Genomic DNA, 17,276 nt, shown 5'->3' on the forward strand with positions numbered 1-17,276 from the left:
TGTAATTGCATCTTGATATGAGAGAGGCTGAGGCTAAGGGGCATCTTCCCCCTTGGTACTGACTCACACTTCCCACAGTGCCAAAATAAAACCCAAACCCAAACTTTTCTCTTTTTCTCTCTCTCTTAAAAATTCCACACCCCAAAAGAAAAAAAAAAAGTTTCTTGCCCTTTTGTTTTGTTTCTACTACTCCAGCTAAATCCCATTTAAGATGCAGTCAAATTTTAGCACCACCAAGAAGAAAAGTTCTTCAAAAGGACAATTCTTTTTTCATTTATGATTTACACCAAGCAAACTTCAACCAAACATTCCTACTACTCCTTTACAAAACCAACCATAAACAAAGAAAAGGATTCAATCAATACCCATTTCACATTCTTTTACATTACATTCCCCCACCCCCCCTTTTTTTTTCTTTTCTTTTACTAGCCGTTCAGCAAATCAGAAAAAGAAAAACCCACTTCAACAAACATGAAATCTGCTTCTGGGGTCAATCTTTTTCTCCTGTTTCTGTTCTTTTCAGCTAATGTCTTCAATTACAATGAAGCTACAAGCATAACCCGAGTAAGTCAAAAACCTTGCTTTGAATGCTTAGATCACTTCGCTTTTCATGTCAAAAATTTGAACTTTTCTGCATTTTTATGGATTTAAAATTGGTTTCTTGATTTGAAGGTAAATGGGTCTTCAGAAATGGTTCCATTGGTGGAGGAAAAGAGGGTGAAGATGATGATGTTTAATGAAAGCAGAAGAAAGTTAGGGAGTTTCCAGATATGTGCTGTTTGTACATGCTGTGGTGGAGCTAAAGGTGTTTGCTTGCCATCTCCTTGTTGCTATGCAATCAATTGCAACATCCCAAACAGACCTTTTGGTTTCTGTTCTTTCACTCCCAAGACCTGTAATTGCTTTGGATGCCATCTCTAGTTTAAAGTCTTATTTTATCTATATTTCATAATTTCGGTTTGTTTTAATTTAGGACTTAGGAGGAATAAAGAAACCTCTTGATTCTGTTTGGAGTGTGAAAGGGGAGGAAGAGAATATCTGTTTTCTTCATTTGTTTGTCTATAAATTTTTATAAATTTTATAGGGAGGTTGCTATTTCCAGGTCAGTTTTTTGGCTATCTCCAGTGGGATTTGTCTATAATTTTTGTTTTATCAAGTAGCATTGCCTGGAAAGAGATATGCTAAGCATTAGAGCACAAGATATGGATGATTAAGGAAACATTGCCCTTGTTTATGAATCTATGGGGTCTCATAATAAGGTTATTTTTCTTTTCTTTAAGATATAAATTAATGTTAGTGCTCAGTAGGGTGGAATTATTACTCATGACAAAGATTTAAGACGTCTGTTATTTTACTATTGTTTTGTTTACTTTTTTATTCATATGCTTAATGTATTAGTGGGTGTAATGCAGAATGCAACTTGGAACAATGTAAGAGACTTATTTTATTTTAATATCCATGTGATTTTGGACAGTGTTTGTATATCTAAATCCTGTTTTTTTAATTGTGCTATTGTTTCTGCTGCTTCAATTATGCTTCTCACTTGATCTTGCACGGTCTTAAGTCAGAGTAGGTCAATAAATAAATAAATAATCTAGCTGATGATGCTCGAGGGAAAGTGAATTGCTAGAACTTTGTAGTTTGGTTTGTTGTGCCCACCACATTTTTTGAATAAGATTAGATTAAATAATATTATTTTATCTTATGTTTGATGTGTGCAAGGATTAAGATAGGATAATTTATTTATTAGTTGAAATTATCCTTCCTCAAAGCTTATATAATAAAAATTGTTAATGTAATTTTTAAGGGTATGATAGAACATGTAAATTTAATCTCATGGATTAAAAATAATTTTTTTCACTTTGAGAGAATTTAAACATCCTATACTAAGAGGTTGATTAATCATTTTTATAATCTTATCCTTTTGTTTAGATAGAAACCTAATATAATATAAGATTATTATCATATTATTTTATCTATAATCTTATACACCAAATATGACCTTAACACTTAGCTATGTGGTTGTGGTATGCCGTCTTTTTTCCAGTGGTGCCAGGGAAAAGAAAATCTGGGTTGGCCTATAATGTCTTGCCAATTTCCGGCAGGTCATGCTTTGATATGTGTGGCCCAATTCTTTGAATAGTGGGGGCATCTGGGGAGGGAGGGAGGGAGAGAGAAGGTTATGAGATATTAGTTAACTTAAAAAGATGAGGTTTTTATATTAGAAGTGCCTAAATAGCAGAGATTTAAATGTTGGTGACTTTTGTAGATATCTGCACTTAATTTATAATTATTATTTATTTTTATCTAAAAATTTTACAAATTTATCTAACAAAAAACACTATAAGTTTAGTCCCTACATATATTTATCGTAGCAGATTATGTGATAGGGGTATTACAACTTTGGTGGATAAGAGAGATGTGGTGTGATATTAATGCATGCAGGTGTAGCCAGCAGAAACATTAGGGTGGGTGGAGGTTGGGATAGAGGCAATTAAGCCCTAGCTACTACTTTGCTACAGTTGTAAGGTGGTGGTGTTAATATTTCTACAGCTATTAATGTGTTTCTCTGCATTTTATGTGTTGTTGTCATAGATTATAATGAATATTTTTTTTTCCTTTTCTCTTAGAAAGCATGAAATGCCCATTAGAAATATTTTTTTTTTCTCTTTTGAGTATGTCTTTTTAAATAGAAAGCAAAAAAGAAAGGAACTTTGGTTGAGGGATGAGGATTTAGACATGGGAGCGGTGTTTAGAGCCACATTTGTATTTGTTGTCTTGAGAAGAGTGATTTGGGAATCTCATTGATCTTAGTATGATGGCAATATGCAACAATCCATGTGCTCCTTAAACAACATGTAACAATCAAATGGGTTGGCAACTTTAGCATGTCCTTATAAAAAACTTCTTTTAAACAACATATTTGCAAGTCATAGCTTTGCTTTTCTATTCAAAAATTTTTTTCTTCTTATCCTGGAAAAATGATTTTTTTCATATGAAAGTTTTTGATTCAGGCTGTATTCATTTAAGTCAAATGTGATTACTGATCAGATGTAACTTATATGGAATCCACCATAATATGATTCAAGAAATGTAGCTGCAAAACTGAACATCGAAAAGACTCTCACTCTTTGATTATTTTTTTGAACAGAAAAGGTTCGGACAAAATGGTTAATCATGCTATGAAAAATTAACATAAAGTTAAAAGTATGGCTGAAGTGTCGAAATTGAGATTCTGGGTTTTTTTAATATATCCATAGGCAGATGCTTCGCTGTGGAACATAAATTAGGCAAAGTTTGAATGACACATTAAAGAAAGCATTCGCCCTTTTATGAAAAAAAAAAAAAATTATTAATTTTGCCATCGGAGAGGTGTTCAGAAAAATATTGTGAAAGAGTCCAAAAGATTTTCTTTAAATTTTTTAATTTTACAATTTTTTAAAAGTGCTAATGAACATCCTGCTTCAGCGTATAAATCCGCTTCTGTACTAAATGGTTACCAGTGCTACCCCTTTTTCAATCTAATTCCGGAAATCACTTTTGGCTCCCTTTGTTTTTTTCTAACTAGTTTGGCATGGACCTAATAACCTATGGTGCAACAGCAATTTGGTCCCCCTCTGCCTTTCACTTTGATTTTGATTTTGATTTGACTTGCTTTTCATATTTAACATGATAAAAGGCGTGTCATGAATCATATTACCTAATTAATCTGTCAATTCACTTTGAACTCAATCTCAATTATTGCAGCTTGTTAAAAATAAAATAAAGCTTAGTAGGTAGAAGCAATCTTAGCCAAGCTTGAAGGAAATTTGAGCTCAAAATATTCCTATACAAGCATGATCTCAAATTCAAATTTTACTATTTTTTTAGTTGTAAAGTTTAGATGAGGAAACGCCATCATATCTAAAAATCAAGATAACTCATTAACAAGAATTTACAAATCGTTCATTAAAAAAATTTATTGATAACTAAAATCAAACTTAAAATATTTTAAATAAATTATTCAAGTTTTAGCAATCAATTCTAATTTGATATGCATATTAGAATATGAAAAAAATGACTATATCTAAGATCGTGACACGTAAAAATCAATTTGATCCAAATTAAATTGATATCACAAAACTTAATTATCTAAAGTTAATTCTAATTTTAATCCAAAATATTTTTTTAAATCTTAAACTATTGATATAAATTCTTCTTGACCACTCAATGTTAACGGTGAATTCTTCAATATTATTGAATAATTCAAAACTCTTAAAAGTTATATCATTTTTTCCTTTATAAGTTCACAAAAAATGGCAAATAAAAAAATAATTATTTTTATTTTAGCTAAATCATTATTCTTCCTTTCAATTTAATAATAGTATTTACAAAATAGTAGATCATAGAAGAATTTAATCTACCAATAGTTGTATAAACTCAATTGTTTTAGCTCATTTTTGGGAAAAAAAATCAATTTTCTTGTATTTTTAGGGATTTAAACAAAATCAAAAGATGGGAATCTACAAAATGTACTTAATTGAATGATTATTGTGCTTAAATCCATCTTTTGATTAAGCAATTGTGGTTTCTTGACTCTCACTTTTGCTTTGCACTTTTAACTTTTTCCTCAAGTGAACTTTCCCTCTGCCCTAATCTCCTCTCAATGGTATCAAATCAAATGAATTTTGAATATAGGGTTTTGCTATATCAGTTTTAAGGTTATTATTTATAGCAAATATCTTTTTTTTTTAATATGATAATTTTAGAAATTATTTTTAAAAATATTCATTAGTAAAATCCTTTTAATAAAAACGTGCTGTCAATTTCTTTGTTACACAAGCCAAATTAGATAAGACCAGGTATTGACATGGTTGTTGCAATTAGAGATTGCAATATAATATGGAATGTTGTTTGGTGATCAAATCGTAATTTTTTATAATTGATTGATCAAAATAAATAATCATGATAATAAACTTAAATTATCGTAATTTCTTATAATTGGATCATCAAAATTAAAAAAACAATGTAAAAAATTGGATAATAAACATGTAATTTGATCTTGTTCCTAATTTATGTAGTCTATTAGTCTACAGAGCAACTGCTAGAACAACCTATAAAATCATGTACTTGATGACTTAGGGGACCACACCTAAAAGAGACTAGGAACAAAAGAATAAGTTATTTTATATTACTTTATAGAATCGGATTTCTAATTCAACTAAAGTTAGTAGATTATCAATTAATCTCATAATTATTCAAGTTGCATCAACAAACCAATGGTCATCCAATCAAAGGAAAGGCCTTTCCTCTTATTTCAAACAGATAAGGATGAATTCCTGGATTTTCTGTCCAAGTTGGATCTTCCTAATTTGGGTTTCTGGAACTCCTAATGGCTTTTGCAATTTTTCCTTTCATGGGATAAAAAAATAAAATATAAAATGATAAGATTCGAGAACTCTCATTTTACATGTCTATAGAAAGTAGAAAAATACTACTCCGATCTCACTTTTGACACGAATAACTGAAAATGTTAGCATTTGTTTTGGCTTACCCCAATATAGGCTTCATTTCAAGAGGTAACCAAATTAAGTTACCCAGGTTTAAGATTAAGGATCTTAACAAGTTAAAATATTATTCAAGCTCAATTTGAAAAAAATCTAAGCTCAACTAATTCATTGTTTTAATATCGAATTCAAAAAATTTGTGAGCTTAATTAAATTTTTATTTTTTAATATATTTAATATATATAAATGATGAAAATATAATATTTAATATTAATATTTATAATTTTATTGAACCTAATCAAGTTTCTTGAGCCAAGTTTGAGTGGTTCAATTAAATTATGAGAAAAATTTCAACAGAAATAATAAAGATTGAGTCGAGCTTTATACTCAATTTTTTGAGTTGATCGACCCGAGCATGATAACATATCAATTCGATTCAACTCAGTATTACATCTACTTCAGATGAAGTTGATTTCATTGTTAAAACTATTGTCTAGTCTAAATACAAGAAATTAACTGAATAATAAAAAAATATATATTCATAGTAAAGGAAATACACGCATGCAATTCACACTTGAATCATTGAGAAGTAAAACCACAAGGATACATTTCCGCAGTCCACCAGATTAAGTTTACATGGTTCGCCATAGCCATCAATCTATCCTAAGATCCATGTCTTCACGACGAATACCATCAGCGTTAAGGATGACAATTTCAAGCTTGTCTCCCTGTTAAACATACATCACATGTAGAACCAGTCACATATGAACAGAATTTGTAAGATGCAAATCTGGTGGAAGTTTTGACTACTTTATCGAAGGTAAATAATACACTTTCACGGTTTCACCTATATCAATGGTTGATATTTAATGACTTGAAATTAAATATGAAAATAAATAAAATTAATTAAAAAGGTAAAAATAGTTTAAACAAATACTTCTATTTTTTTAAGTAATGGAGAGGATCTGATGAACCATGGTTCGAAGTATTACACATGATAGCATCTACATTAAAATAAAAAACTATTGGTAAGACTTGAACAAGCTACTGAGCTAAAGTGCTAGACAAAGGAACGTTGTAAATGGAGGCTACTTCTGAAGGTTATAGATTCCTGGAATTCAGAAACTCGTGGACAAGGGAGATCATGTAGTAACTTCATTAGAAATCAACTAAAAAGGTTGAATCAATTAAAAGCAGCATTGGATACCAAGAGAGAATTCTATAATGGAGAAATGGAATTCATTAATACTTGGTTTCCAATACACTTAAATAGGTTTTCTAAGTTCACCAAAATCTATGGGGGTAGTGGACAAGAAAAAAAAAAAACTTTCAGTGTATATATCCCTCTCAGTTGCTGATACAAAATCAGTTTTGACTAAATCAACTGCTTCAGATTCCAAAATGGAGTTACAGCATCATGGACAGGAAATGGGTTGTCAAGCAGAAATGTAAAGAGTAGAGTACTCTGAAGCATATATGTTACAAGATAATAAAATTTTAACAGCACACCTGGGAAGGAAACAAAAGAGGGCTGGGAGACTTCAGTTGGTTATCCAGAAAAGGCATGATAAGTGTAGAACCAGTACCCAGGGTGCCATATCCGACCCTCCCAAAGGAACCAACAGCATCATATGTGAACACGCGGCCCTTGCCTAATGGTTTGGATGCAGAATATTATATAATATATAACACAAAACCTGAAACCTCAAACTAGTAATGAGAGCTCAAAATAGAATAGCTTCGCTATCAAGACCCCCCTAAAACATTAAAGGAATAATAAGGAAAGAAACGCTTGTAGTAAAGGGTGTTGGAAAGCAAATGAGCCATTGCAGGGCAGCCCATTTGCTTATTGTGCTGGTGCTGATAAATCTGTTTTGCAAAGCACCATAAGAAAGTAACATGATGTCAGCTACAATAGATGTTTCTAAGATGGGAACTGAAACAAAATAATGATCATTCAGTGAAAACCAACCTTGTGCTTTGATATTCACCTTAAACAGAACATCTTACATAACAATACGTTTGATGCAACACAAATCATCTATTTTCCTTTTCAAAGAAAGGGATTAGAGGCTTTACGTTTGAAGTGGCTCTCCATAACAAAATTCAAGCACTCCTTATTTTTTAACCATCATTGTATTTTTGTGGTGCTAAGCTACAATTAACTGTCTTTGGCTTTTGAAGTTTTTATATAGTTTTCCAAACCCGATAATTAAAATAAAGCCCATCAGCCACATTAGAATCAATCTCACAACATCCATGTCTTTGAAAACTCACCAAGTGCCTTGTAGCTAATTGCTTCTTTAAGGCCTTCACATCAGCTTGAAACCCAGAAGTTGCCATAATGCATTTGTCCGCTCTACAAGGTTAAAGATATTACCAATATAAAGCCACGAAATAAAAGGAAGAGTAATCTTGAGAAACAATTCAAGTCAAGCTTTAGAGGCTCACTATTCTGTTACTTCCTATTTCCTGCTTCTATTTATTTGGCAAAGGCATGACATCACCCCAAAAACAATGCTATTCCTATGCCTGTTAATTATCCGTGTTTGAAACAAGTATATTGTGGGTTGCTTCTACAAGTGAAATGTGGAGCAAAACAAAAAATATGGTGATAGTTTCTCATGAAATTCTTCAATGAAACAGCATGTTCACTAACTTGGGGATATGAGGAATCCTACTTTGGCTAAATATACAATTCAGGACCTTTTAAAGCTTTGCATGCGACAGCATGCTCTACATTCCCAAAGATATATTCTTTCTCTTCCAAAATAAAACTACTAATGATTTTTTTCCAATGTTTTAACAAATTTTAGAGAAATGGGTCTTCATTTTTACACTTTGATCAAATTTTTTCCATAACTAAAGCACTGTTTGATCGTTTCTTTTCCTACTTTTTTTTTTTTTTGCTTCTGAAGCAAAATCCGAAAAGCTCTTTGGATACAAAAGAAACCCATATTTCTGAAGAATTAAAAACTAATACCATTTTTTAAAAGAACAAAGTGCATGCTGAAATCAGCATTCAGCATAAAATAGAAGTAAAGGGAAACAAAAAACTGCCCGAAATCAGTAAAAGGAAGCTTAATTCAAAGAAATGAAGACATGACAAAAAGAAAAGAAAAATGGAGAGAGTAATATTACATACGGGAGATTTTGGAGTAATGAAGAGTGAGAATGTTATAACCGGAAGACATTCGGGTATCGGCAGCGACAACACAGTGATCGATTCCGGCAATAGCAACGCATGTTCCTCCGTTGATGTCGTAAGGCGACCAGCTCGCTTGCTGCTTTGTCATGCTTATGGTGGCAATGAAAAGCAGAGAGAGCCAAGACTGACCGACTCAATGTCGAATTCTGTTGTGTTTTGGTTCTCTTTACATTGATGTTGTCTTCACTCTTGGGTCTGGTTACAGGCCCATCCATCTTGGCTCCACACGTCATCCAATCCAAGCTCATTGTTTTTATTAATTAACAATTCATATAAAATAAAAATAAATAATATAAATGTAAAATAGTACTAATAAAAAATGAAAATGAGCAAATAACTAAACTGTAATGACACTTCAAATATAATACTTGTGGCATTTTATTTAAATTAATTTTAACACACCCACTATGTGAGTGGAAAAAATTATAGTTAAAAATTAAAATTATATTTTTTTAATAAAAAAAATTATTTTAATGGATAAGTATTTTTTTTAAATGAGTGTAAAACAATTTGTTTTAGTTTTTAATTTTGGATTTTAATAATTTATCAACTTATATGGCATTTGTTTTTAATTGGTGACACCACTTTAATCAAACATTTTAATATTAATATAAATAAAAATTTTTAATTTTTTTAAAAAATTTACTCTCTTTTTAATTTGATTTTTATTGGTCAAACTTTTTTTTAACTTTGATGTCATTTTATTTTAAATATATTATTAATTAAAACATAAAAGATACTTCCAAAAACCTAAATAAAAATCTGACATTCAAATAACCAAAAAGTGAAATTAGATGAAAAAAATGTAACTAAAAAGCAGCTCTTGACACTCACACATGCATTGCTGCTTAACAAGAACAAGAACAAAGTTGACAATTCCCTACCACTTCCTATAACACCTTATATTTTCTTTATTGCGACAAAAATTGAATGATTTTATTCCAGACCTTTAGGGCTGTACGAATTATACACAAATGACCTGAAGCAGGCATTGAACTTGGCAACCATATGATGATTACGCAATTTTGTTGGAAAAGGGTTTCTGCAAGCAGGCTCTCATGGCCAGAGAAGCCATCATAATACCTGCTGAGTCTCTTCCTTCTGTTCGGTTACATCTATATAATGCACATTGGTGTATATATTTTACACGTCTTTTGCGAAACAATGAATAAGAAGCATGTACTCTTGTTTATTTGCTATTGATATGGATCGATCCAGCACTTATCGTTCTTGACAGCTTTTTCCCATCGTCTTTTGAAAATATCCAACTCGATATAGGACTGCCTCCTTACCTATACAGATCAAATTCATACTCCAGTGAGAAAACTTAGTGTTTTCAGACATTTGGATGACTGCTAAAGGACTCAATGCCTAACAAAAAAAATATGTTACTGTGTTCAAGTTTTGTCGCAACTTGTAAAACAGAAATATTTCAACTTACATTTTACTACAAATGATGCACAGTGGGTTAAATAAGTTTTCCTTTGACTGAAACTCCAACCAAGGAAGTACCTCAAAATATCATGCATATGACTTTTGCACAGGGGCTCCTAAAACAATGTGTGTAGAAAATTGTGGCTTTTAAATTCTAGATGGTTCTCAATTTAGAATAGGATGATGAATATAATAATTTTTAAGTGACCAGCAACCAGATTAAAAACCAATTATGGATGAGGCCCAAAAACATAGATAAAGATCAGAAGAATGCATAGTTCACTAGCGAAGGAAGTTGGACAACACAAAGCAATGTACCCAGATACTTACTTCAACTCTAGGATCTTTCCAATGTGAATGAGAAGATTTCTGCAATAAAGAAACAGACGAATAGTTAGCGAAGATAAAATATCCAAGTTCCATATAGGCTCGGAAAAGAATACCAATGACCATACATTTAATATAATCTTCATTTTCACAATTTAAGGATGGCCACTTATATCAGTGCAAGCTAACCAGCAGTTATAATTAACTCACATTGTAACTAAAAGAAAATTCAGCGGTTAGGTTTCTTATATTGATCCTGAGGCACTAGAATGTAGTAAGAAAAAAATCCTCCGGTCTTAAATAAAAATTACGTATATTAAGGAGCAAATCTGCACTATGATGATAATTGGTTTTTCAGGGGTTTGAATTAGTTGTGACTAAAGCAAGCAACTCATGTAGAGATTTAAGACATTCTCAAAATTAATGATAACTGTCTATAATCCACTGCTACTTGTGTTGAGGTTAAAGTCATCTGTATTCTTACACATCATAGCAATAATTTACAATTTTTTGGGTCAAACAATATTTTACAAATTTAAGTACCCATATAATACACATATCAGGCACCTGAAAATATACATGGGTGCTACAATGTCCAATATACAAGGAAAACCAAGGAAAGTTTATTGGGCAAATTAGACACATATCCATAGCCTACATTCATAACAGGGTTCAACCAACAAAATGATCACCATTTGGCTACCCTTTCAACAGAGATTGTTCATATGTCCTTAACAAATATGTTTTCCACATTATGTTTGTTCATTTCACATATTAACACTAGTAGTTTTAAGGCCTAAATCACCAGTAATAGCAAAGAGCGGTAGAGGGAGCAGTGGTTTAAAAGTATGGAGCTCGAGTTTTTCATGTACTTGGTAAGACATTCATATTTTAATTCATATTTTATTCTTTGACGGAAAAAAAAAATTAAGCTTAAAATGTCCAAACATGTAGATTTTAGAAAAGCTCAGGAAGGCCATTATTCAAACCACTAGGAGGATTCTAATTTATGTTCCACAACTATTTAACTAAACCATATCTCTAAGTATTAAAGCCTGCCAATGTCTTTGCGATATTTCTAGGCTAGGTATGCTATTGTGGTTGTGTTACAAAAACATTATGGTCTACTCCACAAACAAAATGCCAGATGGATATTAAAAATTTCCTGCCCAAACAAATGTGTAACAGAAAAAAGTAGCATTTTTACCATTGTTTTCCAAACCACTGTTTCGCAAAGCAACCACGATGCCAAACTAAACATTAATCAGCCTTGGTTTTAAGATGCAACTATAAAACTACAAAATAATCTACACAACAATAGCATTTAAGCACTAGCATGAACATGAACCAAAGATGGAGTAGCCTCTAAATTGCTGAGCACCATTATGCAATGGTGATATTGCATAAAAACAGAAAATAATGCACATTAATATCTTGGTAATATAGCTGTCAAATTTCTAACCTTGTTTATACGTCCACCTTCAACAGTGGAGTGATTTTTTTCAGCTGTGCTCCCCAGCGTAGGACGATTGTAGTGGACTATGTACTCAGCATCCACAACACCAATATATTTGGTTCGATCACCCTAATAAAAGACAGGTTAGGCAACATTCTTTACAGCTAAACAAATAAGAGTGAAACCCGCTTAAAGTAGCTTGCCTGTGCACAATAACCAAGTTGCATATCTAGGCCCCACGCATGGATCAAGTCATTCTGGAAATCAAAATAAAAACGGGGAAGGTAAATAGCTGACCAAAATGTGAAAAAAAAAAAAAAAAAAAGAAACAGATGTTTAAGTTTGAGGGATTGAGGGATATTCATCAGTATGCAGAACAAAAGCAATGACTATAAAGATGCAGTCCCAAATAAGAAAATGTCACATACACGAAGTTATTACCCCACCAAGAAAAATCCTGGCTAGCTCCTTCTCATCAATCACTAAATTAATCTAAGAATCATGTTTAAGTCAATTTAGCTCCATATTATAGATGTACCATCTAGTGTTTTGCATTAAAACAGTAAGATAAAAGATATATAGCAATTGACCTCCCTGCCACACCCAAAAAAGAGGCTAGAGTAAGGAAGTAAAAATACTGCAGTCTGAAAGGCAAACCTGAATCATGTACCATACACAACGCCAGGCAGCTCTCGAGAAAACAGGGGCCATCATTTCTATCCATCTGTAACATTCTCTTCTTCTTAGATTTGTTAAGCAAAACCAACATTTGATAAAAGTTTTCAAACTAATTAATTTCATCCAGTAGCACAATAACAGCTGATGTAAGCATAAATTCTTTTGGGAGTATCAATAGAAAAGATACCACTTCACAACAATTGAACTGAAAACAAATTTCCAAACTATATTATTTATATGAAGAATATGTAATTTTAAGAACCAAAGAAAAATAATTAGTAATTTCACTAGCATAAAATTTTACCCTGTGCATGGAGGTGCTTTACTATGGCGATCACATCCTGTTCCATTAGCACCACGTTTAAAAGTTCTCCTGCAAATACAAAACATTGAAAATGATGCGAAGTAAGCAACTAATTTTAGACTGCATATTTAAAAAATTTATGCATGGTTTGGCCAAAGCAGTGAATTCAGAATATGCAAGGGATAACAGAAGTAGCTTTCAGCAGAGATATCAAGAAATAAATGACTACAAGAACCTGTGCACTATTGATTTCCTTCCACGTGCAGTAATTTGATGGTGTACCTCTGATTTAGCAGGATCAAGCGCAGGCTGGGATATCTCAAGCCCTTCACGCTCAACAATTGACACATATCTGACATTTTCGAATTGGGTTGTAAATTTTCAAATTTGAGTATCTATAATATAGATAATCAGTAGAAATTATATAAGCAGTTATTTAATAGCCAAAATGCTTTTTCAGTTCTTTTTGATAAACATAGTAGCAAAATTTAGCAGACATAGGAAACAAACAATTTCATAAGCTTTGCAGTAAATATTACACGTCGTCAACACATATTGGAAATATCCTTTGATACTCTATAATTTATCTTAGAACTAGAAGGGCAAAGACTGGACATCCAAATATAAGCTGTCGAGCAATTTCAACTACAGGTCAATTATTACTAGCTTAACTAAATGATCTCTATCAGGCTCTGCAGTTATTCTCAATTCTTCAGAGAAGTACAACTAAGAGTAACCTATGGCTATCACTGTACACTGCTAGGAGAGGAATTATTAAACAAAGGCATCATAAACTTCTACAATTTTGCACGTCTCAAAATCTCAGCAGCTATGCATACTGCAGCTTTCATTAATTATCATGTGTCAAAGGTTTATTAGAAACATTTTTCTACTTGAATTATAATGGGATTTCATTTCTCAAAGTGACAGAAATGAACAACAAACTTCTGACATAGAATTTATGTTCTAATCTGAGTGAATTGCATTCAACATACTTTTTCGGGTGGAAATCTTCAACTCCAAGATCCTCATCCCAGAGGAAAATGTAACTATATTCTGAAACTATATCAGGGTGTAAGAAACGTTTTGCAAACCACCTAGTCACCAAGAAACAAAATCCAGGGAGAGATTTAGAATAATGCTACTTCCACTACAAGTTGTTATGGAATTGGAAGCCTAAGATGTCTTACCATTTAGTTTGATTTTGTGCAGAAACATGTATGACTTGATCACTCCATTCAAAATCCTTCCATTCATCAACAATACCATCGTAATGGAAAAGCATAACGACAAAACCACTAGATAGAAACTGTACAGTAGAAAACAAAGAGCAATCAAATTAAAAAATAAATACAAGCAAGCATTATATTGAAAGATCAAAGGAATTGTCATTTACCTTTTTGACCATTTTATGTACAAGATCCTTTTGCTTTATTCCAACAGCAACTGCAAATAAGCTAGTGGAAGTGTTGTCCTTCTGTATACACAGTATGCATCACAAGAACACAATTCAATATTAAAGTTAGATAGTGGAATGACCATGTATCACATCGACCAAATTAATTTGCTCTAGAGGAATTAGCAGCATGATAACTTTGACAAGAAACTCTTCTACCATGTTAAGTGATATACTCTAAAACCTTTCTGACCTTAGTCAACTGCAGTACATCTATCTGTTGCAGCAAGTTTTTTTTTTTCTTTATTCCTCTGGTACATTATGGTTTAATAACAAACCTAAATATGTTTAACAATTCTATCAAAGTATAAACCATTTGTAACAGCAACCACTGCTTCTATTCTTCTGATCTTTAATTTCTCTTGGATTGCTTTAAGTTTTTAGATGGACTAAAAACTAACTCTAACTCATGAAAGTATTTTGAAGTTCCACTGAATTATCCATTATTCTATTTGCAGAAGCAGACAATTGTCAGAACTCAAAACCCCAAAAATGAATAAAAAACATTAAAAATATATAAAATAAAAATTTAAAAAAAATCCTCAATGCTTTCCACTATAAATCCGGACAACAAATCAGCCACTTGCAAACTATCTGCAATTCAAGAATATCCAGAGTTTTTACCATAGAACTGAACAAAGTTGTATGTTCATTTGAAACTTGCATGCCCTTTACTCAGCCAAGGGCTTATGGTAAAGTGCAATTTTTACCATAGAGTAATTTCAAACTTTACTGGAATGTGCATGCTCCATAAATTCTAATTTCAAAATTCATGTGAGAAAGAAGTTTACAAGATTAAGGGATGAGTCATCATTGATTGAAACTTCTGTCAGTCATTTCATAAAGCTTTACCTTTGGGAAGCCCCATAAAGGTCGCATTTGCAAGTTAGACGTATTTGTGATGATACCTTCAGGTAATGGCTCACTTCCAGGAGGCTTGCATTGGTTCTAAAAATATAAACAAACATAAGAACCAGTGTCAACATTTTGATCAACAGGAATAGAAAATTCTCAGAATTAAGGTGTGTAATCAAGTAAAACCTGTAAAGACTCATAAACAGACCTTGCAATTTTCAACTTTTGAGCTTTGCAAAATATTGGCCACTCCCCATGTAAACGCTTTCTGCACAAATGGAACAACTGTTATTCTCCAATCAATATATTGCTTTCTATTTGATTTGTGGCACCAACTTCCAAAAAGAAACACTAATAAAAGATTTTAGCTATAATTAATTGGAAACAAACAAAACACCTGAGAATTTTCAAACTTAAACCCACAGAAAAAGAAAAAAAGAACTTGTTAAAAAGAAATTGATAGTATCTTAAACTGTATACTAATAAAGAAATAACAATAAAGGAAATCCATAGCATATTAAAATGTGGAATACTAATCAATTAGACCGGGTGCTAGTTGAAGAAAAACATACAAACAGACGAGCACATGTAAAGTCAAATTTGTGCATTTACGGTCATATCATTTGGGATAAAAAATGGCACATATACCTCTTTATTTTCTGGTGCTACAGATGAACTCCCTATGAAGTAAATTATACAAAGCAAAGCAGTGGCTGGAATGAGGCTACAAAGACACGAGCTCCAACTTTTTCGTTCAGTGACAAGAGGTATCTGCCATGGAAAAATAGACAATATGAGGATATTAAGGCACAATAATTTAAGTAAGCCACAAAGTCATCCCCTATCCTCACAGATAGTACTAAAAGCTTTATATTTATGTATTTAACGAATCAAATCCATATCTATACAAAGACTTAGAGGAATAAGCCAACAAGCAGATTGGAGGCACAAATCTCTCTATCAATTGCGTATTAAACATTAGTGATTCGCAAAAAATAAATATCTACACAGATTTTTATGGCGATTTCGTTGCATTACTTGCTGATGAAAGAAAAGAAAAATACTTAAAGCCATCAGTCAATACCCAAGAAGCTTCATTTACGGTTTCTTTATAAATTCATTAATAAGTTTCATAGCATAACATCACCAAACAAATGCATCAATTAATATGTTTTTGAGCTTTTACCCACAATCACTAAAAACATGATCAACCCAAAAGTCAATTTTTTTGTTTTTTTTTTTTTAAAGCAAAAAAAAATGAAACTTGAATACTTTACCTGTACTCCCGAAATCAGAAAGTAAAAATACAAAAATAAAAAAATAAAAAATAAAAACAGAGCCTTTAAAAAAAAAGTAGAAGAAGAAGCTAAAAATTCTAGTAAAGTGAAACAAAAAGAAAATAAAAGTTATTGCAGATTAAAAGTTACTCTCAACTTTTATCACTCAACAAAAAAATTCAAAACAACAAAAGAACTTACACAATCTATTGACTTCATATCCATGAACCATGAAAGAACTTCCTGCCCCTGCCTTTAAGCTAATATATAAGCCGTCGTTTCTCAGAAACTAAAGAGTTTTCCAGTTTTATTGAAAACAAAAAATCAGAACATGAAAAAGGTGTTTCAGAGACCAATATATATAATGATTGGAGAGAGAGAGAAAGTAAAAGAGTTGGTGCTGAAGAGAAACTGTTGGATTTTTTTTATTTTTTAATTTGATAATATTTATATATAATAATATTAGGATAATATTAATAAAATACAGGGAAGCCGAAGAACACGGTGAAGTGGAAAGCATTGGCTCGGATTATTTCCGTTTCCCACACGCACAATTTTGTTTAGATTTCATTATTATTAATTAATTTTTTTGTTTTGCTTTTTATTATCTGGAGAAATTCGATAAAAAAAAAAAAGATAATTATATGGACAAAGGGTCTAAACTTTTTGTCAGTGTCACGCGTGAAAGCGATATAAATAGTTGTTTTGGCGTTATCCAAGTTTTCTTTTTCCCTTATTTTTATTTTTAAATAGTCTTTTCTCTTTTCTTTTTTGTTTTATTTTTTTTGCCCCTTG

The 17,276-nt window shown here is 31.8% G+C and overlaps 3 protein-coding genes across 10 annotated transcripts; 1 reads left to right on the forward strand and 2 right to left on the reverse strand.

The window, feature by feature from the left end:
* Window positions 1–328: 328 nt before the first annotated feature.
* Window positions 329–1,106, forward strand: LOC149518030 (uncharacterized). Its single transcript, XM_089763661.1, has 2 exons — window positions 329–564; window positions 673–1,106. Exons 1-2 carry the CDS (start codon window positions 472–474, stop codon window positions 919–921), a joined length of 342 nt encoding a protein of 113 aa, XP_089619787.1. The 5' UTR covers window positions 329–471; the 3' UTR covers window positions 922–1,106.
* Window positions 1,107–6,002: 4,896 nt separating this feature from the next.
* LOC149518031 (proteasome subunit beta type-1-like) lies at window positions 6,003–9,278 on the reverse strand. Of its 8 annotated transcripts, none has more exons than XR_016343517.1 (4): window positions 8,628–9,278; window positions 7,764–7,845; window positions 6,996–7,183; window positions 6,003–6,214 (listed from the first exon to the last, which is right to left on the reverse strand). XR_016343517.1 is itself a non-coding variant. In XM_089763664.1 (4 exons), the coding sequence occupies exons 1-3, from the start codon at window positions 8,780–8,782 to the stop codon at window positions 7,028–7,030; spliced, it is 348 nt and encodes a 115-aa protein (XP_089619790.1). In that variant the 5' UTR covers window positions 8,783–9,278; the 3' UTR covers window positions 6,003–6,214; window positions 6,996–7,027. The 8 variants fall into 8 exon arrangements, 3 of the variants coding, with proteins under 3 accessions (XP_089619790.1, XP_089619791.1, XP_089619789.1); XR_016343518.1 differs by having other exon boundaries at window positions 6,996–7,138; window positions 8,632–8,773; XR_016343520.1 differs by having other exon boundaries at window positions 8,632–8,773.
* Window positions 9,279–9,433: 155 nt separating this feature from the next.
* Window positions 9,434–16,814, reverse strand: LOC149518032 (uncharacterized). Its single transcript, XM_089763662.1, has 14 exons — window positions 16,683–16,814; window positions 15,853–15,975; window positions 15,413–15,472; window positions 15,202–15,297; window positions 14,290–14,370; window positions 14,084–14,202; window positions 13,889–13,990; window positions 13,129–13,245; window positions 12,894–12,962; window positions 12,569–12,635; window positions 12,115–12,168; window positions 11,918–12,040; window positions 10,459–10,497; window positions 9,434–9,986 (listed from the first exon to the last, which is right to left on the reverse strand). The coding sequence occupies exons 1-14, from the start codon at window positions 16,704–16,706 to the stop codon at window positions 9,891–9,893; spliced, it is 1,170 nt and encodes a 389-aa protein (XP_089619788.1). The 5' UTR covers window positions 16,707–16,814; the 3' UTR covers window positions 9,434–9,890.
* Window positions 16,815–17,276: the final 462 nt, after the last annotated feature.

The sequence above is a fragment of the Durio zibethinus genome, chromosome 7 (assembly GCF_047325235.1).
Source record: "Durio zibethinus cultivar Kanyao isolate XHJ-2024 chromosome 7, ASM4732523v1, whole genome shotgun sequence".
In the NCBI taxonomy this organism is placed as follows: domain Eukaryota; kingdom Viridiplantae; phylum Streptophyta; class Magnoliopsida; order Malvales; family Malvaceae; genus Durio; species Durio zibethinus.